At 39.2% G+C, this 27,980-nt stretch overlaps 2 protein-coding genes and 1 long non-coding RNA gene across 20 annotated transcripts in view; 1 reads left to right on the top strand and 2 right to left on the bottom strand.

Annotated features, from left to right (window-relative positions):
• Positions 1 to 1,611: 1,611 nt before the first annotated feature.
• alpk2 (alpha-kinase 2) lies at positions 1,612 to 14,224 on the top strand. The gene is made up of 11 exons (XM_065965245.1): positions 1,612 to 1,685; positions 4,386 to 6,452; positions 7,684 to 9,238; positions 9,320 to 9,467; positions 9,556 to 9,683; positions 9,775 to 9,819; positions 9,923 to 10,221; positions 11,165 to 11,253; positions 11,364 to 11,581; positions 11,698 to 11,746; positions 11,831 to 14,224. Exons 2-11 carry the CDS (start codon positions 4,572 to 4,574, stop codon positions 12,048 to 12,050), a joined length of 4,632 nt encoding a protein of 1,543 aa, XP_065821317.1. The 5' UTR covers positions 1,612 to 1,685; positions 4,386 to 4,571; the 3' UTR covers positions 12,051 to 14,224.
• Positions 13,309 to 15,697, bottom strand: LOC136183147 (uncharacterized). The gene is made up of 2 exons (XR_010668964.1): positions 14,416 to 15,697; positions 13,309 to 13,898 (listed from the first exon to the last, which is right to left on the bottom strand). It is a non-coding gene; the product is annotated as an uncharacterized lncRNA (long non-coding RNA).
• Positions 15,698 to 17,105: 1,408 nt separating this feature from the next.
• The window catches only part of nedd4l (NEDD4 like E3 ubiquitin protein ligase), a 50,180-nt gene continuing 39,305 nt past the window's right edge, over positions 17,106 to 27,980 (bottom strand). For 12 of the 18 annotated variants that reach the window (XM_065965257.1, XM_065965261.1, XM_065965259.1 and 9 more), the window contains 15 exons: positions 27,414 to 27,428; positions 26,254 to 26,308; positions 25,411 to 25,469; positions 24,977 to 25,042; positions 23,675 to 23,904; positions 22,599 to 22,720; positions 22,313 to 22,383; positions 21,616 to 21,711; positions 21,421 to 21,494; positions 21,213 to 21,273; positions 20,934 to 20,993; positions 20,681 to 20,788; positions 20,038 to 20,134; positions 19,560 to 19,632; positions 17,106 to 19,026 (listed from right to left, as the gene is read on the bottom strand). In XM_065965257.1, the coding sequence (XP_065821329.1) occupies positions 18,924 to 19,026; positions 19,560 to 19,632; positions 20,038 to 20,134; positions 20,681 to 20,788; positions 20,934 to 20,993; positions 21,213 to 21,273; positions 21,421 to 21,494; positions 21,616 to 21,711; positions 22,313 to 22,383; positions 22,599 to 22,720; positions 23,675 to 23,904; positions 24,977 to 25,042; positions 25,411 to 25,469; positions 26,254 to 26,308; positions 27,414 to 27,428 (1,290 nt within the window). In that variant the 3' untranslated portion in view covers positions 17,106 to 18,923. The remainder of the gene's footprint in view (positions 19,027 to 19,559; positions 19,633 to 20,037; positions 20,135 to 20,680; positions 20,789 to 20,933; positions 20,994 to 21,212; positions 21,274 to 21,420; positions 21,495 to 21,615; positions 21,712 to 22,312; positions 22,384 to 22,598; positions 22,721 to 23,674; positions 23,905 to 24,976; positions 25,043 to 25,410; positions 25,470 to 26,253; positions 26,309 to 27,413; positions 27,429 to 27,980) is intronic. The other 6 variants (XM_065965262.1, XM_065965263.1, XM_065965264.1 and 3 more) reach the window with 1 other exon arrangement.

Genomic DNA, 27,980 nt, shown 5'->3' with positions numbered 1-27,980 from the left:
ACTTTGGACATTGGGAGCAGGTGAGTAATTGCTAACTGTTTCATTACTTGAAAAACAAACAACAGTCATGCAAGCCGTCCTGACTTCAATTATCACTCTTCAACTGAGTTATTGGACCATTTAAATTACTGGAAACTGACATGCCATTTATGTCATCAGGGATTAGATTGTGTTCACTGCATATGAAATGAGTTATTGAATAAATGAGAAGCAAAGTCACATTTAATCACTGTCACACTGGGGCAGGATAATTGACGACTGACAGTCTTCCAGAAAAGCCAAGTAAGGTCTCATTAGTTTGTTTTGGCCACTGACAACAGTGTATTGTTTCTATGCCAGGGTAGTTAGGGTGTTACAGTTGCCAGAACAACATGACCCCAAATGTCACGAGTGCACTGTAAACAATTTCATATCAAAAGAATATTTACTATTCATACATTTATTGTGTGTGGAAAACAAACTGTACCCTTTGTTTTGTTTGTTTTTTGTTTGTTGTCTTTTTTTGTCCGTCTTTCTTTTTTTTTTGTTTAGAACTTTGAACCCAATTAGTGTAAGTTGAAAAGAGGTTTACCGTTTACTGGAACAGAATATACTTCAACATGAGTTCATTTTGGGAAAATGTTTATTTTTTTGTAAAGTTTTTACTAGTTCTTGTGTTAGTTTTAGTTTTGTTGGTCTTATATTATGAATGCTTCAGGGAAAGTTATCAAGCAATGTCTTTAAAAAATTCCCTTAATATTGTGTTAGTTATCGTGATTTGGTAAAGCTTCGTTGTTAGTTTGGTTTCAGTTCACAAAAATGTTTATTACATAATAATAACAATAATAACCGCGCTATGTAGGCCTAAATATTAGCAAGGAAGTTGATAAATGCTATCTTTAGCATTTTATATCTTTATATGATGAAGATATGAACAGAAGGGTTACATTTAAGCTAACTGTAATATCAGCAAGAAAGTGGTTTTAATGCTAATGTTAGCTGTTGTCTTACTGATGACCCAGCGGTATAGTTATTTTAATGTCAGCTAGGAGGTAGCTGAATGCTAACATTACCATTTGACAGTGCTTCATGAAACACTGAAAAGGAGTAAAAACTTTGCTAACTGTACTTTTAGCTTTTGGTTATAACCGTATGTCACTCCAGATTTTCTTTATCCTTAGGACCTTTTTTTCGGCTGATCAGTCTAGAAATGGCAAACTGATGATTGTCAGATAACCTGTAGAAATAAATGTCACCTTAAGGCTTTAGCACAAACATAACAGAATTTAGTTTTCTGTCCTTCTAAAAATTCAAAAGGAAAATGGCTGCAGCATGAATAATGATTTGCCAAAAAATATGTCAAAACCTTACCCCATACTCTAAAGATGTAGTTTCTTATTAATACTCCTTTCACTAGCAAGAGTGAAAACAGTCCCTAAATAAAATGTATTTCATACCTGCAGGTCAAAATCTTTTCAAGTCACTCTGTAAAGTAGGCCATTACTTAAAAAAGACTGTAAATATAGATATTGAGTGTGAAATGTTCAAGATCGGCACATGTCTACAAGATCAGGTATCTGACTTTGTACTTGCGGGGGACAACATTTAAAAATAGACTCTCACCCCGAGACCGTCAGCTCTGCCTGAGCTCATTCTCAAGTCCTACATCATAGGTTGATATCCTCCGCTACACCACAATGAAAAGGGTACGTACTGCATGCATGGCTGGAAATCCCCTTCTGTTTTAATGCGTCAAGTAATACTTAAAATGTTATCATGTGTGAATCAGCTGGGAGGTCACTTGCTTGACATTTGTTTGTGGCTTTCTTTGGAAATGATACAAGTTGTCAATTACTCGGCTTTGCCTACAGCACACTGATACATCACTGACATGTTGACACATACACACTTTGCTGTGCTTGTTTTGTATCATGACGACTTTATCAAACAATAGTGAAAAGTGAATCCACTGACTGACTTACAAATATGTTGTTTTTAAATATTTTTTTTAATTCAGCTCAGCCATAGCTTTCATAGTTGAGAAAGTCTTTCACTTTGTGGCAGCTTTTGTTGTTATTTGTCAACAGTGTGTTAAGATTTGCGTGCCTGTCTTTCAAGCAAGTCATTCACGTATACAGCTTTAAGCCTTAAAGACGCAGCGGGCGTCTTGGGAGTGTTGTGTGTCCGAGGATGGATCTATTTTAGCACGGATGATCAAGATGTAATCGAATTACACTTTCCTGCTCTCTGTCACGCAGGTGTTGACAATTTTATTGTTTTCTAATGTCAGTGCAGATCAAGCCTTATCTAATAAACAAATCAAGCATACCAACAACACTGACTACTGTCCAATTTAAATGTCCCTAACTTATTGTATAGACTTTTTATAATGCATGTGATAAGCAGATCTAAAATGGCTGTATGGTACTTTATATGTTAGGTTGTTTAAAAATGCATCTCTGACCATGTTGAGATAATGTATTAAGGTTTGATACAGCTGATGTGAATGATGTTTCTATAAAACAATAGATACACAACTTTTAACTCTAACAGGAGCATTTCATCATGGTTAGATTTTGCAGTCTGTAAGTTTTTGGTAATGTGTTTAAGCTGTTTGTCAAATGTCTGTCTAAAGTTCATATCATAGTAAACATTTGAGGCTTGAAGTGCTCTGCTAGGTGTCCTTCACTGGAATGTGATGAATGCAGGTCATGGGTGAAGATGCACCGGTATTTTTCCAGCATCCGTGCCATCAGTTCCCCTCCTGCAATCTTGTGTATCAGGGTGCATGTTTTGAAGCGCCCCCTTTCAACACTTCACGTCTGGCCTCTGCACATTTGTCAGGTAGTGGGAAACTTTTTTTTTTTTTTTTTTTATAGTGAGGCTCTTTAAAGGCACAGTAAAGCTTTGAGCGTTAGCCTAAGGCCCCATCTGATTGCAGCTGAGGAAAGTGACAGGAAAAAGAGACAAATAGAAGGAGATGTCCCATGTATTAGAAATCAGGTAGATCATCATTGTTGTAACCAACATATTAGGATGGCTACCTGCAGATAAATGATACTTAATGTTTGGCACATATTTCTAAATTATGGAGTTTTACGTGTAGTAATTGTAAAGTAATTTTGTAAACTACATGTAGTAGTTTCATGTAGTTTAACACATTTTCTTAAACAGGAGGTTTTATTTGGTATACATTTTTTATCTCAATTAACCTATCTTTAAAGTAGTTTTGCACAGAACAGAGCCAAACAGCCAAATGTTTCCCTCCGACTTTACCTGAGATTTTTTTCCTGCCCGCCTCCTTGTAAATTTACTGTGTGGGGTTGGGCTGAGCTGATGTGAGAATGCAACAGGAAATGTTCAGGAAATCTGGAGAGATGGTGATGTTTATGTCCTATAACTGGCGCAAGACTATAGGCTGTATGCACACGACCGGTACGATCTCCATGCACGTCACAAATCTGCTTCATTATGTTTTCTGTTTGCTGGTATTTTCTTCCCCGCTCTTTTACTGATATTGCAGATGTTTCAAACTGCACGTAGCACTGATATACAAGCGAAAGGTCTCATTATAGTGTCACAGTGCAACTCAGGAAGACTTCAGGGGCAGTCTGAAATTTTCAGGAAATTTTCGAGAGTCCTTGTGAAATTGACTTATAGCACAATACATTAAGGCATATGGTGTTTTGTACCCTGTCCAACTTTGCTTTGAGATATGCTGTAGAATTATTAAACAGAGATCTTGTGCAATATTTAATGTTCCATTTTGAGGACTCAAGGTTGAGGGAGGTTAAGAAAATATCATATATCAAGCTGGGGTTAATGAATAGCTGCAGAGTCTCCCTTTAATGGTTTTCAAGTGAGCATCAGTGTTATAGTTTATTCATGAATTTGATCATTTGTTTTCTGTTAATTAACGATTGATTCCAGATTTTTAACAATTTTCTCAATTTAGAACATCAGATGGTGTATTCAGTAACTATTTTCAATAAGTGTCCTAGCTATCAGAGTTCATAGTAATACATTGCTAATTAATATACTATATATTTTACTTTACTTCAGTTATGAGCCAACAGAAGTAGCCCATGTAATCTGCGACTACTAACTGCACAACAACAACTAACCAGACATTTTTATCAGCTACAGAGTAACAACAACAGGAAGGTTTCCTGCTGGTAAGGTATCTTAAGTGTCCTTTAAAAGTGTCTTAAATAGACACAGTATGCCATTTAAAGGGACATCTCCTGCTACTAAGATTAACAGCTAGATGGAGATAGTGGGTCTCTACTTAAAATACTTCTGATTGAGGAAGTAAACAAACACATGAGCAAAAAGCTCAGGAATTATTTGACTGCTTCACTTTTCTTCTTTTGAAGTTTGATAATTCTCTGTTAATCCCTCTACAGGTTCAAAATCTATAAACATTAGGAAAAGTTTGGACCCAGGGGAGGAAATGATACAAGAAAAGCCCGGCACAAACAATGTGTGCACAGAACTTTGTGACCCTCATCAAAAATCCTGGCCTGAAGTCAGTGTTTGCAGCTGGAGTCGTGCTGCTGGCAATCTCCTCAAGCAACGCAGCTTAAGTCCCGATGGATGTCTTGCCCCTTTGCACAGACGACCAAAAACCGTCACCAACACCTCTTACAGCATGTCAAGCAGGAGATTTAAACTCGTTCCCTCTTCTGCACACTCCCACAGAAAGCCAAATATCTGCATACGAGACTGTGTCAGATCTTTCAGACCTCAATGAGAAATCGATCGAGACTTTGTCAAATATTTCCAAAAACCTTCTTCAGGGGAAAAGCAAGGACTCAGACTTCAGATCAGATTTAGAGTGTTTTTCACCATGTACAGAGCCTGTATCAAAGGATGATGATTTTAGGGTTGGTAGCCCTTTTGGCCCATCAAAACCTCAGTTACCTCTTTTATCTCAAATCTCTCATGACCCTATTTCCCCCCTATCTGAATCTTTTCCAGACATTAGACAAGAACCATCGCTCTCTTTTTCTGAAAACAGTCCAGCTCAAACTTTCGAGGCCATGTCATGTACTTCTGGGGGCTTGATGAAGCCATCTCTCACCGAGTCTCCCTCCACCCCTAGTTCTAGTCCTCAACTCGGGCAAGTCACTTGTCAATCAAGGTCTTTATCACATAGGTCAGATAGTTTGGAGAGTGATGCATCCATGGCACAAGTGTCAGAGCTTTATATCTTTGAAAGTGAGACACAGGACTTTATCCTAAGTCCTAATGTAAAGCCTCAAGAGATTAAATGTCCAGAACACCAGCAATTATCAGAAACAGGGGGGATGTCGGCAAACCCTGACTGTGATACACATGTCCTGATGAATGATTCAGTAAACCTGGTTAAACCATGTCATCACGGCTCAAATGAGGAGAAAGTTATGGTGGACTATGAGTCACACATGAGCGGTAATGCAAGGCTTGGATCACCTGCGGATCCCTGTGAGGCAGGCTTGATGTCAGGAAATGATGCAGGACAGGGGACAGCAGAGGTCACTGATACAACCCTCCAAAAATGTCAAAGTGACAGCCCTATCGAGCTGTGGCTGGATGCATGCCAGTATCTGACACATGAGGATAAAGAAGACAGGGATGTTTTGAACAAGACAAGTTATTCTGTGATGCAAGGAGTGCTCACAGATACCAGTGACTGGTCTTTTCCCCCAGGAGAGAGACAAGTATCAGGTTACTACCCTGATGGAACCGAGGTGATTGGCTGGTCCAGCGATGACACCAAAGGTTGGGGGCCACCGGTTGAGAGGTGGTCATCAGTAGACAGCTGGGCAAGTGCTCTCTCAGACTGGACGGAGATCATCTCGGCTCCACCTGAGGACTTTACCGCTGCATTCACAGAGATAGGGGCTGAGATAGATGCTTTGACACAGGCACTAGCAGAGGTAAATACCCACATAGATAGAGACACTTCAAAAGGAGAAAAGGGTCAAGCGGCAGCAGTGAAGGCACATTCGCAACAACCCATGGGTGTCCAGGATCAGCCTCATGAGGCGTCAAACGTCCCAGGGGGATCCATCCTCTCCGGGCAGAGCTGCCTCTTTTTGAGTCCTGAATCTGGTGGAGGTGAGATCCAGGATAGAGAGGCGTTCCAGAGTGTTGAATCCTTATGTGATTCAACACAAGCCGCACCAGGACAAAAAGTGTCAGAAGAGATCCAGGGCAGCCAGGCTGAGAGCTCTCAATACCCGTCACATCAGGAATCACTTATGGGATCATCTGCAGCTACAGTGGCCTCTTCTGGAGGATTTGACAAAGGTGTAACTCCTGGATCCACTACTTCTGCTTATCTTGATATTTGTCACTTTGGTGGATATGTGGAGTCTGCGGAGACAGACAGCCTCATCAGCAATGAAGAAGATTCAATCATACTTAATATAACAGAGGATACAGATTTGGAGGATCAAAATGCACCTGCAGAGCTGATAATGGATGAGGTAAGATGACTTACTTTATTGACTGTTTAGTTATAAGTTTCTCACTCTTGTTTTGTTAAATGTAGTCATGTAGCCTGGGCAAAAAAAAGCATGAAATGCACATTCACACGTACAGGCAGATATATAGCCCACAATCTCAAATACAAGTCACCTTCTCTGGAGTGTGTGGCAGAGAGAAAGCAGTGGAAAGATTCACCCTTTATGATAGAAAGAATAAGAGCGGTCACCTTTCCATCAATAGTGCTTGCCAACAGATAAATCAGTCGCGTACTTTGGAAACATGGCCAGAACAGTAAGAGACATTCTCGCCGTTGCCCTTGTCAGTGTTGTCATACTAACTCAAAGTATTGAAAGCCAGTCAGGAGGTACGTAGAGTACTCCTGAGAGTGAAATCCACGTTTGTCACCACACGTCAGAGTCAGAAGTATTGTCACCTTGCTTTGGACTGGAGCCATTCATTTTACACCCAAGGACTGTCGCCTATGCTGTATTCTTTTTTATTATTGGATAAGTCCTTTGGCTCCCACCTCAAAGATTGACAGCTGTGGGTGCTGAAGGAAACAGGAGTGCCTGAGAGGAAAACTTCAGATGGACAGAAATGGCGACTAATAATAGCTGAGACTTCAATGATAATAGCATGCATCCACGGCGTGTCAGGGTGGAGGGGTGAAAGGAGAGCACAGCTGAGGAATGAAACATGACCCTCCCTTGCTCCCTCTCTCTCTCTCTCTCTGTCTCTTTTTGTATGCGCCCTTTAACACACCCATTGCCACCACATCTCCTTTAAAAACTCAGGATCAGAACAGCAACAGGTCCACAGACCTAGGAGGCTTTGAAAAGAAATTGGTTTAGGCACAGCTGAAGCTCCTGTTCATAACAGCGACAGTGCAGATTTCACTTGGATGCAGGACATATGGACAGTAGGAATCGATATAGAGGCATGGTGTTTTGGAAAGTTCTGCTTAGTGGCTCTATAGGAAGGTATGTGTTTAAGAGCAGAAGTTAAAATATATGATGCCTATTGGCTGCCTTGTCAAAATTAACTGTTTTTATAAAGTTAGATCCTATTATTACTTTCAAACTGCAGGATCAATAGATTCTGAGGCTCCGATTCTGAAGCATTTGGCGTTCAAATTTCTTATGGACAAAAATCTCAAGTCATAGAACTGTACATTTTGTTAAAACATCTTCAAATATATTTTTATTCATTTTTGTCCATTTCCATTGGCAGCCCTTTGGAGGTGAACTGTGTAACGTGACAGAAGAAACCAGTATCTCCCAGCCAGACTCCATCAACAAGCAGGAAGCTAAAAGGAGCTGTGGGCCAGCTGAGGTTGATCGCAAAGGAATCGAATGTTCAACAGATCTTCATTTCCTTTCCGTACACACATCGACAAACTTGCACGTGCCAGGTGGGGACATAAAACCTGACCTGGATATTAACGTTCCTGAACACGTGACATCAGACACACTCCCAGTCTTTGACGGGGCTTTTCAGTTGGAGCCACAGGGGGGGAGTCCTAGGTTTATTATGCCCTTGGCTCCTCTCAGTATTGGCTCCTCCTTCGTCTGTCGAACAAGCAGTAGTTTGGACAAAGATCAAACTTGCGCCAAAAGGAATCTCAATGACAACAGAGACCTCAGTTGTGATCACATACAACCTTGCACACTCTGGCCAACCTTGGATGGGATTACAGACAAACACTCATTCAAAGGTGATGAGGATTTGGTTATTAAAAAGGAAAATACAGTAGAGTCTTCTGAGAAATCGTCAGAAGAGCATAAACTGGACTCTAACAGTGAGTGTTCCTTTACTCTGAGAAAAACAATAAATGAGGATATTAATGACCTCAGTAGAGAACTATCAAACTTGGCTGTTGTTCCAGCAGATCACTTTTTTATCTCAGAGAAGAATCGTGTTGCATATGTTACTTTAGATTTAAATGACCCGTTTGCTCCCAGGTTTGCAAAACCCATAGACACAGACATAACATCGAAAAAGGCAGAGGTAAATCAGAAGTCAGCCGAAAAGATGCCTCACAAATCCCATAAATCAAGCTCAGAGGGCAAAACACGCTCTAAAAAAGACAAGTCAGCTAGTCATCATCATGGTGTACAAGCTACCAAGAAACAAGAGAATTTATCTAAACCTGTTTCAACCCAGCAAGTTTGCAAACAGCAGGACACCCATCCTCTTACTGTAGAAAACCATACTAGTGAGAACACTCCAGCTGTGCTTGAGGACAAAGAGGTTAAATTGGTGATTGAGACTTGTGTTGCAAATGAGAAGGCTCCAAGCAAGCCACATGGCAAAAAGAAGAAGAAACATGCTCCGAATGCAACAGGAGCGAAATGTGTTGTGGAACAACTGGTGGAAGTTGAGAATGGAGCAAAACCAAAGACTGCAAAAGGAAGGATTGAGATGTTTGAGGCCAAGCTAGATGCTAAATCTGGGAAAACTCAAAAAGACAGCATTAAGTCAAATAGTGCTGAGAAAATCTTACAGCAAACGGAGGGCAAAGCTTCCCAGAGAGAACAAAAGCCCCATCATGTTGACCACAAAGAGCATCAGACGAAAAACTCTCCCAGTCCTCCGAACGATGATATTAAAAAACGACGACTGTCAGAGGATAAGTTTGGAAAGATTGTCGGTGTTTTTGAGTCTAAACTACCAAAGCCAGATGTTTCCATCCAGGCCAAGGGAGAGAAAGCCAAGGCTGATGCGGGGGCAACTCGTAAGAAGGCCTACAGTGAAGTGGTCAAACAGAAAAGCACACCTACGGAAGGTAAGGAATATACATTAAACCACTTATCAGCAGTGCTCCTGCACGTAAAAACACACTCTTATTAAAACAATTTTTCTGCAGAAATCAAGGTAGTGAAGCCCATCCAGGTGGTGTCGGTGAGCGGGGACCCCCAGAGTCTGTGCCTGTGGTGTCAGTTTACGGCTGTGTTCTCCAACCACACTGTCACCTGGAGCAGGGATGGCACTGTTCTGGCTGAGATCAAGAGAAGGTATAGTGCACACAGTTAACATTGTTAAGTGGCTTTTTGAAATGGCTTTGTTTTTCTGTATTTTGTGACACCGTGCATCTCTTTGAAGTGCAGGGGATGAGAGCAGAGCGTCATTGACCATCTCAAATGCATCCCATAAAGACTTGGGCAAGTACCAGTGTCTCCTTACCAGTCTACATGGATCAGTCACGCTGGACTATCTGCTTACATATGAAGGTATAAAACACAACTTTACTACATACTATCTTCAGAGTGGACGAGGAATCTGTACAGTTACAAACGTTTCTTCATTTTGTCTATTTTTCAGTGCTTAGTGAGATTGTCATCCCTCCAACTCCAAAGACTATCACATGTAAGTTATGATCATACTAACAAGCTTTATAACACACTTGAGCTTCTGTAATGTGTTTTGAAAAGCTAACAGGTGGCACACTGTATCTGTTTTTTTTTTTTAGGTGCCCCCGTAGAGGTGGAAGGTGAAGAAGAGGACGTCCGCTGTTCCAGGCTGCTGTTTAAAGAGGATTTCTTATCTGAACAATACTTTGGAGAGAATCAACCTGCCAGTATAATTACTGAAAAGATCCACTTTGGGGAGGGGATGCACCGGCGAGCCTTCCGGACTAAGATGCAAGCGGGTCAGATACCCTTGTTACTACCTGGAGACTCGTGTGTGCTCAAAGTGCACACTTCTATAAGCTATGGGACCAAGAACGATGACGAGCTCGTTCAGAAGAACTTCAGCTTGGCTGTCGAGGTAAGAAAAACATTTAATACATTACAATAGCTGGATTATGGGCATGATGCACTTAAGGTACCAAGTTACATTTAACAGGATACTTTTCTGCCACAAGATTATGAATATAAAATTCAATATTTCAAAGATAATCGTAACACTATCCCAATGTCAATCAATCAATCAATCAATCAATCAATCAATCAATCAATCAATCAATTTTTATTTGTATAGCGTCAACTCATAATGTAGTGTTATCTCGAGACACTACAAAAAACAGGTAAAAATACCTTACTTATTGCTATATTACAAAGATATATATATATATTACAAATATTACTATCCATCATGAGCACTTTAGAAAAGCAGCAAAAGTTACAGTGGTAAGAAAAAAATTAAATAAATAAATAAATCCCTACCACACAAACTTTTATACTTGCAGGAACGTTTATTATTCTGACTAACATAACAAAAAATGTTCTTCAAATTGACAGAATACATTATGACTAATGCTGTTGGATATTTGATGCCAAATTGAAAAAAAGTGTCATAATATTGAATTTTTTTTAATAGCTGGATAAAAAAATCTGCACAAAGAATTCAGCAACATTCACTTAGGTTTAACATTCTCATTAAAGTCATTAAGTTTTGATTAAATTTCAAATTATCAACAGCTTTGTTTTCTGTATCTGTAGGTTAAAATGCTTCCCTTTCTCACCTTAATGCCCTCTGTGCATTTATAGTATCAGCATGAACATAAATGACGATAAGAAATACATAAAATTATAAAATGTGAGACTTGGTCAACCAACGAGTTCTGACCTCAAAGTAAACAGACTTTTATCAAAGCTTTTTGTGTCTTCTGTTGCTCGTCAAACACCAATGACTTTATATGTTATTAATGTGTGAATAGATCTTCTTATAAACAGAGTAGGTGTATTATAATGGGCTTTTTGTTCTGTAGGAGTGCCAGGTCCAGAACACAGCAAGAGAGTACATCAAGGCGTACACTACTGCAGCCCAGTCTTTGGAAGCCTTTGGAGAGATCCCAGAGTGAGTGATGTGTACTACATGGAGAGCTACAAACATAAAGCACAAAACCAAGCTTTCTCTTTGCATTTACAGTTTTTGACAATAAAATACTTATTTAATGCTTTCACCAGGATCATTCCAATCTACCTGGTTCACCGTCCATCCAATGACGTCCCGTACGCCACACTGGAGGAGGAGCTGATTGGTGACTTTGTCAAGTATTCAGTAAAAGATGGCAAAGAGATCAACCTGATGAGGCGGGACTCAGAGGCCGGACAGAAATGTTGTGCTTTCCAGCACTGGGTCTACCAAAACACAGAGGGAAACCTTCTGGTTACTGACATGCAAGGTTGGGAATTTAGATACTTTAAAATGTCTCCAAAATACAAGATGCATTTTTTCTATGAACACTTCTATGAAAATTTAAAGTACTAAGTATCGGCCTGGTTTTGGTTTGGTTTTCAGGAGTGGGAATGAGGCTTACTGATGTAGGAATAGCCACGTGTAAAAAAGGGTGAGTCATTTTTATAAAAACAATAACAGATGCAAATTGTTGACATATGCACATGTATGCATTCATATTCTATTTCTTTTCTAGATATAAGGGCTTCAAGGGAAACTGTGCCACCACCTTCATTGACCAGTTCAAAGCCTTGCACCAGTGCAACAGGTTCTGTGAGATTCTGGGCCTTAAGTCCCTGCAGCCCAAACCTAAAAAGCCTGCAGGGGCTCCGAAACCCAAACCCCAACCTGCTGCTTCTGCTGCTGCTGCACCCAAGAAGAAAACTTTTGGGCCAACAGTGAAGGGCAAGTCATAGAAGCAGGTGTACATTGGACTATGGGGTTTCATTTTTATTGACATGGAGAGGGTTTTGATTTGCTTACTCCTGGACCTCAACCTCAGAGTTTCATCTGAGAAAGAGGAAACAAATGTTTTTTGGGCAACAGGGAGTCATATCATGGAGGACATGAAGGATTTGACTCTTTATGCAACCAGTGACTTTTATTTCATAATAGTTTATTCTAAATCTCATGTTGAACATTTGAGAGATTTATTTCATTTTGATATTGATTTCACCAGAGATGTTTTCTGTTGAAGAGGGTGTTATCGTCCAGGGGGACACTTTACTTGCGGGTTTTGGGAAAACTGTGAAATCGAACGCTTTAACACTTGAAAATGATGTAAAGAATGATGTGATTGCTGACAATGTTGAACTTGGATGTCTTAGAGATTGCTTTAATAATGAGGGGCAATGATCTCATTTTCTACTTTGGTGATGTTTTCGAGCTATTAGTTCATTAAATTAATGAACTTGTTAATTGAATAGAGGAAATGTCTTCCAAGTAGTCTGTATAATAAGTACACACTTTAACTAACATTTACTGTCTAGGGTACTGTGACATAGTATGAGCGGGTAATATTTGTGTTAATCTCATTTGCTTTGCAATGACATAGGTAGTTTGTCGACCTTTTGTTTGTTTTATTTAGTAAAGCTAAAGTACAACAAAAAGCTAGCATTTACATTCTGGAAACAACAAATCCACATTTTATACACAAAGCTCATGTTGAGTTTGCCTTTGCGTGTATTTGTCCAAAAAATTTAAGCTATATTGGTTTCTTCTTTGGGGTAATTCTGTTTTTTGGGGGGGGCATTTATTTTGAATCTCTGGCATTGTTTCAAGGTTCTAAATGGGACAAGCCACAAAGTGAAATACACCTTTTAGTAAGCCTTAGCCTATTTGATCCCAATAGTATGCCAGCTATTCAACTACTGTCCTTCTCTCACTGATAACTTTTAAATAGCTTTAAATAGCTCTAAGGTAGTGGCTAAGGCCAGTGTGTAAGTGAACAGTAGATCTTTGTTATGTGGTTGGTTAAGGATGCACATTGATTTCTTTGTCATGAAGTTAAATCATCACTTGTTTATGTAATTTGAACTAAAGTTGGTAGGAGGGGGGATGTGCATCATTAGTTTGGCACTGTGTCTATGTGAATCGTGATCTTGGTCTGAAGGTATTTGTTAAGTGTGAACATTTTTTTTTTTTTTTTTCATATGTGCAAAGATCTAAACTATAGCAACTGGCAGAAACCAACAGTTTATTGATGTTATTTGCATTGATAAAAACAGTTTTTAATCATGGAAAGGCTAATTACAAGTCTCTGAATTCGATGACATGTTTACATGTTGAAAGAGTTTTCAGCAGCATGACAACAAATGGTCCGACTACTCCAATCCAGGAGGAAGGTCTCCAGCAGCAAATTAAAGCCTCAATAGAAAAGGTTAGTGGGTCAGACTCAGAGGCTAAAGATCATGCACAAATATAATGCATGTCTATTTTCATCTATACCACTCCGGCATGGTGTAATGTGTCCAAAGCTATAGGAACAAGACTGGGACAAGTAGCAGTCAACAATGTATGAATTAGTAAACCATTACAAGAAGCCAGAAAATAAAATAACTTAATGGTAAAAACCCCAACATGACAAACCAGGAAATTGAGGAATATATTGAAGTCCTTTTCCCACTGTAGCTATTTAGTGTGATAATGGCGTTTGATCGACAGGACACAAACACCATTGTCACACTCCACAGCTCTGGAGGACAGCATTTACAGCAGAAATGGCCAATGGAGAGATGGTTTATGCAAACTGGCAGCTGCACGACCTGGAGAAATTAGATGAAACATAGTTTAGTGAAAAAACTGAGACAATCATACATCATACTAAACAATAAGAGAAAAAAAACCTTGTCCATTCGGTACTTACATTTACACAAAAAATAAAAATGAATGAAAAAATATAGAAAAAAAAGGAAAAGAATGATGCAGACTCTTTGCACAGCACTTATCGAACTGTTCAAGGTCCAGTCAGGTATTTTCTAATCATTGTGGGAGGACTGCAGCTGTGTGCATTTGTGTTTGAGCAAGCAACCATGTAAAAGACCACCTGTATGATCCACTGTCTTTACGAAATACAAAAAAGTAGTTTAAACCAGCTCATTCATTCTCAAAATCCCAATACTTTTTAAACATCTTTTTTTGTTTCTTCTTAAATGATATAATATACATTTTTACCTGAATATACCACCAACTGATGACTGAATAAAAGCCCATGAAGAACAACCTAACAAAAAATGTGACATTAAGAGAATGGGACGTATCTCAAGATAACAACAAACTCACCTGAAGTCTATGAAGTGGATCCTCTCTCCAGAATAACTGATTGAGGGTTTGTCTCCTGCGTCTGATCCTACCAGCTATTCTCTATTCTCTACCCCTTCCCTCTCACACCAGTGCATCTTTGTCTCCAAATCTTTCCAAATGGGTAAAAGTCCAGTAGTGAGTCCAGAGTGGCATGTTCACGAGGTGATATGTGGTGCATTTTGGTTTGATGCTGTTCCGTCCCGAGTCTTTATGTAGACAGAGCAGGGTTTGGACAAACAGCCAGGTCCACATTAGTGATAAGCTACAGGGGAAGTATTGATCGACCCTGACCAGAGGTAGAGGGTGAGGGGTGGAGGAAGGGTGACTCAAAAAATTGCCTGGTGAGGTAACAGAGCCTAAGTGCCAAAGTTTCCCTAAAAGTCGCCATCAACTGCATGAGTCCTGATTTTAAAGACTAACTTGTAAATGTATAAAATTACATATTAAGACTAATTTTAGACATACTGACCTTACCCAAGTATAATTTTCTTAATAAAACTTCTCACATATAGGTCACGCTAGGAAATGGCATCCCTTTATTGGGGATCTGATATGTCTCGCTGATAGGTTTTCATCTCTCATCTCTGGAGTCCTAATGGTTAATCAGCGTTTCCAAATAAGATTTTGTGACATCTGTCACCTGAACGCGTGGACAAATTGATGGATAAACCTCGGTACTGTTTATCCGTCAAAAAGCTTAGTTAGCTTAAAGTTTTGAACAGATGGCTGAAGTGGAAAGTTAGCTAAAAGTAATTGTTAATCTATTAGAATGGCTTGCTAATGGATACGCTGTTGACACAGTTAGCAAAACGTAATGTGTACAAAGTTAGTTCAAATATAAAATAAAGATAACAGAATAATGCAAAAAAAAAAAGAAAGTTAAATAGTTTAGCCAAGAGTAATGACAGTGGAAATAGCTAAACAATGGACAACATTTTGTTTAAATTAGCTGAAGTTTCCAGATATAACTAGTTCACTTAGCCTAAAGTAATGAATTACATTTAAACTAGTAAGGTAGCCTTTAAGAAAAAGGTAGGCAGAAGTAAGTTACAAGTCATGGGTTAGCTAAAAGTAGGCTACGAGACGAACAATTGAAGTTCGCTTCAACGTTTGGATTAACGTTAAATAGTTAAACGTTAATAGTTGAAATCTCTGATAAAACAAATATGGATAAACAGTTTAAATAGTGAACTAAAGTAGTCCATTTATTGCTGACATAGTTTGATAAAAGAAATGGTTAAAAAAGAAAGAAAGAAAGCTAAAAGTGACAATAGTGTGCTAAAAGAGTAAGAATAAAAAGTTAGCTTAAAGTGGCATTAAATAAACTGTTGAAAATGTGTTAAATGTATTGAATTAATGGTTTGATAACATTAGCTAATAGTAGCCTATTGTTAAAAAGCAAGCTAGTAATAATTAATTAGGTTTTGAAAGTAGTAAGCTTAATGTAGCCTACTTAATTAATTGTAAATTATTTGCTAAAAGTACTTAATTCTGGGCAACAAAGGCAACATTCCCAAGAAGAAAACTCAACTTATTTGTGTTTGAAACTGCTCTCTCTCTCTTTTTCTGCATTATCATGGCAGGAGCAAAGGAAAACAAAAATAATTTCACAAACAAACTGTAAAAAAAAAAAAAGTGACTGTGAGGGAGGAAATACGCCGATCAGAGACCTTTAATTGAACACATTTCCAACATGGACTGGTTGTAGTGTACAATACAAGGAGGGCTACTTGAAAAGGGTTGTGGGGATACTATCAGCAAAAATGTCACAGCTGCTCAACAGTTGTTAAATATTCCAACAATAGTGGTGTTTCTTTTCTTATATGGGGGTAATAAACAAATACATTAGACTAAGCAGAGTAGCAACATCACAGTTGAAAATAAAACATTATTGTATAATTTAGGTCTGAGTTATTGCTTAAACTTACCATCAGACTCAGTGCTTATGATGTAACACAGAATGAAAGGCCTGTGAGGGATGATAAATGGTTAAAATGGTCTTATCTTTTGCGAGCGTTTGACTATCTTTGCACTTTGTGACATTTTTTAGAGCAGGTAGAATATTTTGGAAGGTGGATCTAAAGAAGAGTTGGCTCTCAGTTTGTTTGTGACCAGATTGAGGGTGGAGAGACTTGATAAAATGTCCCCGTACTGACTGGAAGGCTTTTATTTGCTTGTCCTTGGAGCTGATAACTCCTAGATTGTGATTGTGTGAATGAACTGAGGTCCTTTCACCACAACACGTGCACACACACACACACACAAAATTACAACATTCAAAAAGGGGTCAGGACAGCTCCCCTCATTAACAGATGTCACAAAGCATTTTTATCTACATCAGGTTTTTCCATTTTATTTTTAATACAAAACTATTACAGAAATGAGATCAATGGTATGAAGTGACATAAGTGAATCGTTCTTTTAAATGTTGCGCTGTGAAGGAATCAAGGACAAGGAAGATTAGGTTAACAGATGGAAACTACTTGATAAAAAAGTACTTTACTTTCAGCCAGTGCAAAAAAGCAATCCTGGAATCAAGATATGAATTATCAAAATAAATCAATGTCTTACATTTTATGCAGCTTGTAGTTTAAATCATATTTCTCTGGATCTTTAATGTTTTTAACTTCTGTTCTGAGAGAAGTCATAATAACTGAAACAACACAATCTGAGAAGTTTCATTTTTATTTGACTGAAGTTAAATGAACCACAAGGAGTTGCAGAGAGTGGTGGAAACGTTTAACAAAAGTGATATTTTCCCATGATTCGATAAAATAACAAAACCCCTCTAAAAAAAACAAGGACTGAACCAGTTTTGAAAAGGGAGAATCACAGAGGGAAGCTAAGAGGAAATGGTCAAGAAAAAGAGAAGGAATAAAAGGATACCAAAGGATGTAAAGACCATGCTTCACATCTGTTAACTTTTTCTACCTTAGCAGCAGCCCAGATTTACAGACTATTTATATTGCACCAGGTAAGTGCTCCGAATGGAAAAAAGAAAGAATCACATTCAAGTTAATGACAAAACACATACAATAGGAGACATGACCTCAGAGTGATCTATAAAGTGCCCTTTAGGTTCAATGGTGTTAGAAAAAGGAGAGAAACAAAAACATTTTAAAAACAAAGTTTTGCTCTGTAAGAAACATGCTGCTTTATATTCAGTGGCAATCACAGCTTTTCTCTCAAACACCCGCACGCGCACACAGCTTCATTTTAGTGACGTTGATCAGTAATAGTTCTGTTAAATGTAGTTCATACATATATTTATATATCATGAAAGAACTTAAAATGTGTTATTTTTTTCCAAGAACAATTTACAGCATTATAAACAGCAACAGGCATGAGAATATTCATATAATCATGACGCAAACATCTCAGAGAAACTAGCGTGGGGTTTAGTTTAGTTTTCCCTTTCTCAACCTTGAGACATATTACACGTCCAAATTACAACTACAGTATGTAGTCAAAGCAAACACAAGATACAGTTTCATGCTGCTTTCATAGCACTACAATAAAAACCATTTTATTCAACACATTTGCTATCACCATAACAAATGATATGGATTATTTTGCAGACTAGCCAGATTTACACTTCACACACCATGTCATATAGAATTGTCAAAATAGTAAACAACATTGTTCATCAGTACAAATACGTTTAGAGTATTTTCCTGCGAGAATTATACCAATGATTAAAAAACAACGAAAAAACAAAATCTCTTCCATAATGACAAAAACTATAAAAAATCAGTTTCGGGGATCGTTTCATCCCACGTTTTTGAATTCTTTACCAGCGGCTAAAATAACAAAATCATTACTCTACAAAAAGGCTGCAGTGGCGGTTTCTGATCACACAACAGGCTCTACGGAGGGGTGTGGCCGATTTCCTGAAATGTGATTGGCTAGCATTCCTAAGGTAATCTGGTGTTGGTCTAAGGATTTGAGAGAGAGAGAGAGTTGTGATCATAGTGCCATTGCAGTTTCTTAAGAGAAATAGTGCATGTAGGAGCCAGATTAAGGCCATGCTAAGACCCCTGCAGTGAAGGGTGCAGAATACTGTGTTACATAAAGGAGCTATTGAAATGCATGAGTGTTTTCCAGCACTGTAGATTTTCACAGGACGAGGGGAAAGAAACGGCGGATCAGGTGGGGGGGGCCAGCTCATTCATCGCTCATGCCTGTACATAATAGATTTCAGCATTCAGCGGGGGGGGGGGGGGGGGGGGGCACTGCCTGTTTTTTCCCCAGCACCTTTAAGAAGCGAGCTACCCGCACTGAAAAGATATAAAGACGTAGGCAAGTTGTCTCGACAAATCGCTGTACAGTCTCGAAACCACCGTGTTGTGGAGGTGGCTCACGTTCAGGCATTACAATACAACATGCTCGCACAGAACTGCCACTACAGCAGCTGGTTTGACATCCCTGTAGCTTTGTTTTTTTTTTTTTTATTGTTTGTTGGTTGGATGCAGTCGAAGGTTGCTTCTTTAGTCGACTCCCTCAAAGCCCTGCGCGTTCTCCACCGCCATGAGGAGTTTCTCTCTCAGGTCCTCAAATGAGTCATAAGTGGGGAGATCCAAGCGGTTGAAACTGGGAAGAAAAAACATTTTATACAAAATTATAAAAACTTCAGAGGGTATTTGACTTGAAAGTGCATAAATAGTTCTTTAAAGTACTAAAAACTTGAAGTCATGCTAGCGGCTGGCTACAATATCTTTATATCTGTTCCAGGACAAAAAATCTAAATGTTTTCATCCAGAAATATTTTTGCCTTTATTTGACAGAACAGTGGCTAGAGTAGGAATTGGAGGGAAATGAGCCACAGGTCGGACTTAAACCTGGGCCGCCCCAGTATGTTGTATATGTTCTTTGCAGGATAAAATATTAGACCTTTGCTGATCACATGACTTTCTTTAAACTCCTACAGCAGGTCAAGGGTTTTAACTTGTCCAATACAAATACACAGCGTTCTAACGTGAGAAACAGGTCAACCCATTTCAAACGCGTGTTAGCTTTGCCATAGTGAGCATATTATCATGCTGATTTGAGCAATTTCAGCATCCAAGGATGGCTCTTTTTTTTCCATCTGCTTGTATGCGTGTGTGCAGGCAGTAGACACATACCATGTGTGAGCTCTTGGTAACTTATCCGGTGTTCCCCACTGCTCGATTGTGAACAGCTGTGGTCCATTAGAACCTGCAACAAAAAATGTTTTTATTACACCTCAAATTTAACCTCTACATTTAATAGTCAATAATTACAGATATAGAGGAGGGATAGGAAGAATATGAACAATTAAGGCATTGTGTGATTGATTTGAATATTTAAGTAATCAAAAAACCAAAAGCCTCATTAGTAACTCCTATGTCTACAAGTTAAATGTGAGAAAATAAATAACTAAACATTGATCACATACACACGTAAAATAGATAGTGATAAAATTATTTGACTCCTCTTATCAGGATACTATATTTTTGTCACTGTTTCCTTGTATAATGCACAGGTACTGCAGTTTAATCATAACATGATGTAAAAGTACTGTGGCCATAATAAAAGCAGGATATAGTAAGAAAGCTGAAGCTGACTGGTGTGTTTACGCACCGTAAAGCTCCGCAAAGCCATTCATGGGCACACGTGACGTTCCCGTTACAAACTGGAGGAGTCGGATCCTCTTTTCGGCATCCATCAACAGGACGACCTGGGGAAGGACGAAGTGACATGATCGAACAGTTCACATAATTAAGTTATCAAATATCAATCAAATAAAAGTTCTTTAAAACTGTTGCTTTGTGTTTAAAACGTAAAAGGGCAAAATTCAAACAGAAGCCGTTTAAGCCTGCTGGCATGGGATGACATATAAGTGTTGTTAGTGTGTGTGAGTGTGTGTCAGCATGCCATGTACACAGAAACAACTACTCGTGTGCATTGTTTGCTGTCAGAGTGTTGTGTGTGCTACTGTGTGTGTGTGTGTGTGTTAAAGTCAAGACACATGATAACAGGGGCAGGCGACTACTTTAGGCTCTTTCATCAGAGCAAACAAGCCTGTTCTTCCAAACAGACTTTGATCTTCAAAAGCGAGGCCAGCAAACCTGTCACAGGCAGGATGACTGAAACCAGCATTTCATATGAAGCAATATGTAGCTGACATTTAAGTCAGTCCACCTCTTGAAATAATCAGTTGTGCTTGTGCAGCGTTTTATTGCATGTGTTCACATGTCTGCGTGTTTATGTATCGCCCTCGTACCTTCCAGAACCACTGAATAACGGGGTGGTTAGGGCAGTATCCGTTCTTGTAAACAGTGTGTTGTCTCCAGTCGTTCACGTCGACGTCACCCAGACCGCACATGAGCAGCTACACAAAGACAGGGAGGGAAGCAAGGGAGAAAAAGAAATGAATCATTCAAGTTAAAAAGGTTTATGTTATTTTGCTTAAGTCTGTGAACGTTACAGTTCTGGCAATGTGATTGGCGCAAAATGACTAAATTAAGAATCCATACCTCCAGTTCATTTTCATCAAAGATCTTGATCAGATCTACGATAATAAGTTCTGTGAAGCCCTGAAAATAAAAAAGGGAATCAAAAAAATGATACCAGTTAATGTGAAGCAACATAAAAACAAAACATCCCACAAAATGACTGAAAAGCTTATAAATGTTTAAATGAGAAATATTTAAAGGAGAGGACAAGATGCAGAGGTTGGTTCTGAAGGGGGAAACATAAAAAGGTGTGAGGGAACAGTGCCCCCAAGTGGGGAATGTATTAATGCACATAAATACCTCCAGGAAGGCGTTCATCTGCTTCTGGACCCGATTGACAAACCTCCACTGGATGACGAGGCTGTCAGAGGGAAGATCATTGAGATGAGGAAAAACGTAAAAAAAAATAATTTTGAAGACAGTTTTAGATTCAGCAAGTTTTATGATAAAACGGTAACTAATCGTAAAAAGAATCATTTCAGAGGATAAATACTGATCCAATCCTTACTCAATGTATTCCTTTTTGTTGTCATTGGTGACCACCATGTCTGAGCCGCTGGGCTTCAGGTCCACCTGGTACGTCTGAGACAGAAAACAACGATAAAGATAAGACAAGGACACTCCTCATACCAAACCACTTTACTGCATTAAAAAAAATGTTGATATAAAAAGATATAAAAGGGACGGATTGAAGCCTCCACACCTGTCCAAAGTTGTCCTCATCGATACAAAACCTCAGGTCCAGCTCTGTGGGATCATTCTCCAGAATCCACTTTAGAGAGTTGTAGTATTCACTGTCCTGTGGTACAGAGGACACAGAGAAAAAAAAACAACACATGAAAGCAAGGTCATTCATTATGACCCAGATGGCGGGGTGGGTTTAAGGCCGCGTTCCATTTCCGAGTTTTTCGTCATCACCTGTCCGAGTTAAAATTTAACATCGCTGCTACAAGCACCAACAGTAATGTTTATGCTGTAACTATTGTCTTTATTTGTAACTTAGTCCTCTTTTTGTGTAATTAAATCAATCACTCTGAAAGTATCGTTCAGGTTTTATCTGTTATCATGTTATTTTTGATCACATAGTATGTTCTTATTGTCTGGTATTAGCTAAAATAACAAAGGAACTCCTGTTCATGTTGCTTGTTCGACTTGTAACCAACTTGCAACTGGAACAAGGTTAACTCGGGTTAACTCAGGTGTAACATCACCACCAACTCCAAGATCCAAGTTTCGAGGTAAATATAATGCACCATTATTCCTTCACGTCAGACCATGACCAATACGTTAAAAGCACGGCTGATTGTTTAACTGACTAGCAAATTAAAGCCCACTCATCTATTTCAGAGTGCTAATCCTAATTTATCATGATGTATTGATGTCAAGCTGTGATGTCTTACCACTGACTCCATATCTTTCAGGGAAATCTGTTTCCCCAGCATCATCTTGTAGAACGGCCGGATGAAAAAACCTGAAGAGGGAAAACGACACGTCACAATGTGTGTGTGTGTATGTGTGTGTTTGATTGGTGTTTTTAGGTTCTTAAAATTACAGAGAAAAAGTTGATTTAGTGTACTTACACTTGACAAACCTAAAAATACACATTATTACACAATATCCAAATGTGTTTTCATCTCAATAACAAATATCATATCAAAGACAGGACTACAACATGAAGCAGCATACCATCCAGTAGTTTTCCATGAAACACGGCCATCCCTGCCACACGCCCGATGAACTTGAAATAGGAGAGATGGTCCTCGTTGCACAGGCCGGAGTTGGGATTGATTTGGAGAGTGTAGTTGTCCCTGCAGAGACAAGAGCATATTAGTAGTTTTAGAGAAAGTCGTTCAATGGTTTGATACCCAGGTCATTCTGTGGTTCTCCAGCCAGTCAGTCGTTCAACTACCTTGTGTCCTTTTTGTCACAGAAACCTCAAAATGTAAATGTTCAGGGGCACATGCAGCTGCAAGCTATGAGTAATGACTTTTAAAAAATAACAAGGGATGGATTTGGTAAAATTGGAGGATTAATAAATCAACACAACTTTGCCCTTAAATTCATAAAAAACCGTAATAATGCAAATAAAATAATGAAATAATGATGTTGTTTTTCGCATGATTCAGAAAACAACCCTGGCTGATGTCGTAATAATTTATGCACTGTCACTTAATAATCATCCACACATGGACTCTTCTACCCTTCCTGCAAATTCTGGTGGTTAATTATTTTATTTAAATCCTCTTTAATACTCTACCAAGGCAACAAAACCTGAATGATTCATACTGAAACAATGGTAATGTTGTGTGACTTAAGAAGCATTGTGAAGGTTTTTTTTTATCTCTATGCATTTAAATCACTTCATTTGTTTTACCTTCTTCTACCTTTGTCCTACAAAATCTGAATGGCGGACTCTTCGTGAATTGATGGTGGTGCCGAGAAAAGGAACAAAACATACAGCGCTTTAATCATCTTAACTCCTACTGCATGTGGGAAACATATTTTCCAGGATGGATTTTTGAATGAGAGGAAAAGTTAATCAAAGTGAAAGGAAACTTGAACAAGTCTCACAGGGGAATAATACAGCAGCTCCACCCTTCACCCACAGTTGTGCACAAAGCCAGACGAAAATATGAGGGAAAAGGACTTCTCCACAGCTGCACACATAAAACATGGTTCCTTCACTGCACCACCTTTGGGAGACTCTGTGTTATATCATTTTTTTTACACAGCTATGTTGACACAGACCAGCAGAGACTCACGTGGCAGAGTATTCAAACAGGCCGTAGTAAGGGTTGAACATCTCCTTGGATAAGAGGAAGAACCACTCTCTGGCCACACCGCCGTAGTCCAGACCTTTCTCTGACTCAAACTCGATCCACAGCCGAGCCTTCAGAACATCCGGCCTTTTAAGGGACATGATTCGACGGTACGATTCTTCAAAGATGTTGTTTCTGTGTAACTTCATCTCGAAGCGGTTGGGAATGTCAGCCTGGAAGAGTTGATAAGAATTATCTCGTGTACAAATATGAAAACAGTAAAGGCAACATATAATCACATTTTCATTTGCAAATGTAAGGAGGACACATGTGACCTGGTAGAAAGTAGGGCAGGGTAACAGAATGATCTCAAAAGAGGGTCTTGATTACATTTATGTTGATAATAATGATGATAGAACAATTGCAACAGAAAACTTTTAAAATGTTTCTTGACCTGCTCATTTTCAGCTTGATCATTTAAGACTTTTAGTAATCTGACATCTACACGTTGAGAGAAACCAGCTGAACTACAGAGAGTTAGCAACAGCTTGACATGCGGTCCCAGAAGCAGCACCAAAGAGTGTTGGAGAAATACAGATCTTTTTTTTAGCATGAAACAGCTTTATTCTTTTTACTGGTTTTGATCATCATTTCAGTACCTGTTCTGTGAATTTTTATTATTCTCTGTCTTGCTGGTGCGACACCCGAATTTCCCCACTGGGGATCAATAAAATCTAATCTAATCTAAAGATCGATTTGGAGAAGAGGAGACCGCTGTGGAGGGTTGAGCTCTAATAAGAAACCTCAAGACTGATGAAAAATAAAGGAATCCTAACCTAAAACGGAGTTACCAATATTTGTGGCAGCTCAGCTAACATCCCCTCCTGTGCAAACAAGAGCCCAAGATAAACCCTGATTTTTTTCAGATTGTATAAAGACATTGATTAATATAGAAAAAAATAATGGTAATAGCTTTTTGCAATACTGGAAAGCCAAAGAAAGCCACGAAAAAGGTCAAATTCTTAGTATATTAACACAAGATCAGATTCCAGTATTAGAAAACAACTGAAGACCAAAGCAGTAGAAAACACCTCCTCTTGGTGTGAAATGATTGCATTGAATATTCAACATGCAAAACAAAATGTCAAACTCAGTCACGCAGTGTGAAGAAAGTTAATTAAGTTTGCAATCAGGCATAATCAGAAAAGAAGGTAATCAGACCACCTTCTTGTGCAAAGAGAAGCTGTGAGTTTTCACCATATTTAGCTGTCGCCTGGTGTTGTAAAGCAAAAGATCACTTCTTACCGGTTTCTTCAATTTCTTCCTGAAGTAGTCATATTTCTGCTTGAACTCTCTGGAGTAAGGGACGGCCTATACAGACAACAACACAAAGAAGCGGTTCAAAAAAGGGCATCAAAGTCTTTAAAAGCATGTGGCTTTTAATGGAAGGATTTTCAAAATAAAGTTAAATATAGCGATAGTTCTTGTTTAAAACATCAAAAGCTTCATGCGGTGAAACCAGGGGAGAGGCACTACAATATCTGAAGTGGTGCGTATAATAACATGAAGGTGCCGGCATGTTAAGTGACAACCTCAGTGACAAAGTGATTTATCTTTGTCATACAGACACTGACACTAATGAGTGTACGTAGCAGGCAAAACCAGAGTGTTAAAAGAGGGACTTGTAGTTTCCACGTAGTAACACTTAGACTCTCTTGAGTAGTGAAGTCATTACTCACGGGTCCTGTGATAGCTGGACTCTGCAGACGAGGGTCCTCCCACTGCGTGTTCTTTGTATCTGGGTTAAAACAAACAACACATACTCTTAGTGCAAGAACAGGATCAAAAAGCACAATCTTATCTTTTATTTATGAAGAATATGAAACATTTGCTGCTCACATTTTGAAAATAACACATTTGCTGCTTTTTTGGGATTTCCGATGAAAGTAAACTCAGTAACTTTTGGTCAAGTTGGAATTAATGAGTGATCAGAAAGGGTTAACTTTGGCTCTTTAAAATATAAGGGGCATTTTCAGACATTTGATAGACCTAATGTTTACTAAATTAAGCCAAACAGCATTACAACAGCTGTATGTATGTGAATGAGCCAGAAGACTAGCATGCAAGCATGGGAGGCAAAGAAGAACCCCTGCTTTCAGACTTTCTCCAACTGTATGAAAAGCAACAGCATTAAAAAAATAAAGGGCAATATATTAATTATTATTTAATCAATAAATCCAGTTAGTGGAAAATCGAGATTTTCTCTTAAACTTGCTCTGCCGCTCTCCTTGGGCTCCCTTAGTTCACATCCTCCCCACTCGTTTACTTTCTACAGAGCGGCTAGTTGGCCTTCAGGTATGAGCCACCCAGTATTTTGCTGAAGTTGCTCTGCCTCATCAGTACTTTAGCTGTACCCTGAAACTGCACAGTGCACTTTTAAAGAAAGGTTTACAGCTTCAATCTTGCACTATACGACAGCATGTGGGAGTCCACTCTGAACTGTCTGCTGACTGAGTATGTGTTGTAATGGATACTTCAGATATGCAAGAAACCAAAAAAATTGTAGGATAGAACTGTCTTACTGTGGTCAATGTAGAAGGTGCGTCCGTCTGAGTGAATTCTTTCTTCCCATCCAGGCTAAAAAAAAGGAGCAAGAAAACAAAAGGTGAGAAAAATGCACACAGTCACCATTGGACATATATCAAAGACGACATGCTCAAATAGTAATTTAAATCCATCCCCTTTATTTTTCCTTTTGAGATTTATGTTTGATTGAACTTGACGGACCAAAAATGGTCCAAACCCTGACAGCCCAGCACAGCGAGCGAGGCAAACTCAATCAAACACCACAAAGGAACCAAGAGGATTTTTCTCTCCTATTTGAGTCACGTCTGAGATGTCAGCAAGGCAGGGATACAACCACAACATTAAAAGAGGTTAATCACCAATACCAGTTCAAACCAGTACACCACCACTGACACGGTGAGCACTTGGTACGGTGTCACAGGCCAATCACACACACTCGTACGGCACCAGCAGTCAGGCAATGACAAAAAGTAACGGAATATTGAGAGTTCAGGCGTGGGGGAAGGTAGCGACTCTGACAATCTGTCAAACAATGTGTAACTGAAGAATATGTGTGGTTAGATATGCTGCTACTGCACGAGTGGAGAGACCGGATTGAAACTCTGACAAGACATGCAGCAAAACAGCCAGCTCCTTCCTCTAACATACACATAGAACTGCTTTTGTTTCCTTTGCATCTCTGTCATCCCTCCCTCGATCCCTTATTTAACCTTCCACTCCACTCATTCTCTCCTCAAGCTGAAAAAATGGCCTCGTTCCACTTTCCCAAATGGTGTTTAACCTCGCCTTTAACACTGTCAACAGGTACACAGACATGGAGCAGTCCGGAGGATCCAAGGACAAAGCTTGGCAGCTCGAAATTTTAAAGAAGGGGTGGCGGTGGTGGTGCAGGGAGGGCGCACAGAGAGAGGAAGTGGTGTAAAAATACTGATTTAAAAAAAAAAAAAAAAAAAAAAGGAAAGGGGAGGGTACAAGTCCATCCATGCCGGTCATGAGAAAGAGAACAGATAGAAAGACAGAGAGAGGAAAAATAAAACAAAACAAAAGTCAAAACAAAAAAAAAGTAAGCGCAAGGCTGTCTTGCAGGCATTTGACCAGACTGGACTGGACCAGACAGGTAGGCAAGGCAGGCAGAGGGAGGGAGGCACCAACCAACCTCCTCTGGTAGGTTCTGCCAAACAGACATGGCCAGGTGTAGAAGAAGTAGCATACATTAGATCCATCAGAACGGAGAGAGAAGAGAAAGAGAAGAGGGAGAGAGAGAGAGAGAGGGAGAGAGAGAGAGAGAGAGAGAGAGAGAGAGAACATACACACATGCACACACCACACAAGCCTGTGAGATGTACAAACCCATGAAGCTTTGGTTATTAACAGCTGAATAGAGTAACATTTGGCCCACTAGCTGGGAGGTTCTTTTCCACCACCCCAATTTCTCATCCGTGGTTCTCCCTCTTTTTTAACAGGACTACAAATTAAATGTACATTACGGTCCTTTTAAAGTGATCACATGATATTTCTTCATTCACAAAGTTCAAACGTAAAACATTGACAACTTTAAGCTGGCCTGCAGACAGATATGAGGAAAACAACTGCTCAGTAAAGAAATACCTACATGTGACACATTTACATTAGTGAATGGTTAAACAAAGTGAAGCAAATATCGGAATCCATTAGGTCATTGTTACTGTGCTTTGTGGGCCAAAGGTTAAATATGCAGTAGGTC

The sequence above is a fragment of the Labrus bergylta genome, chromosome 17 (genome assembly GCF_963930695.1).
Source record: "Labrus bergylta chromosome 17, fLabBer1.1, whole genome shotgun sequence".
Classification (NCBI taxonomy): Eukaryota; Metazoa; Chordata; class Actinopteri; order Labriformes; family Labridae; genus Labrus; species Labrus bergylta.
This window is presented reverse-complemented; position numbering and strand designations above follow the sequence as displayed.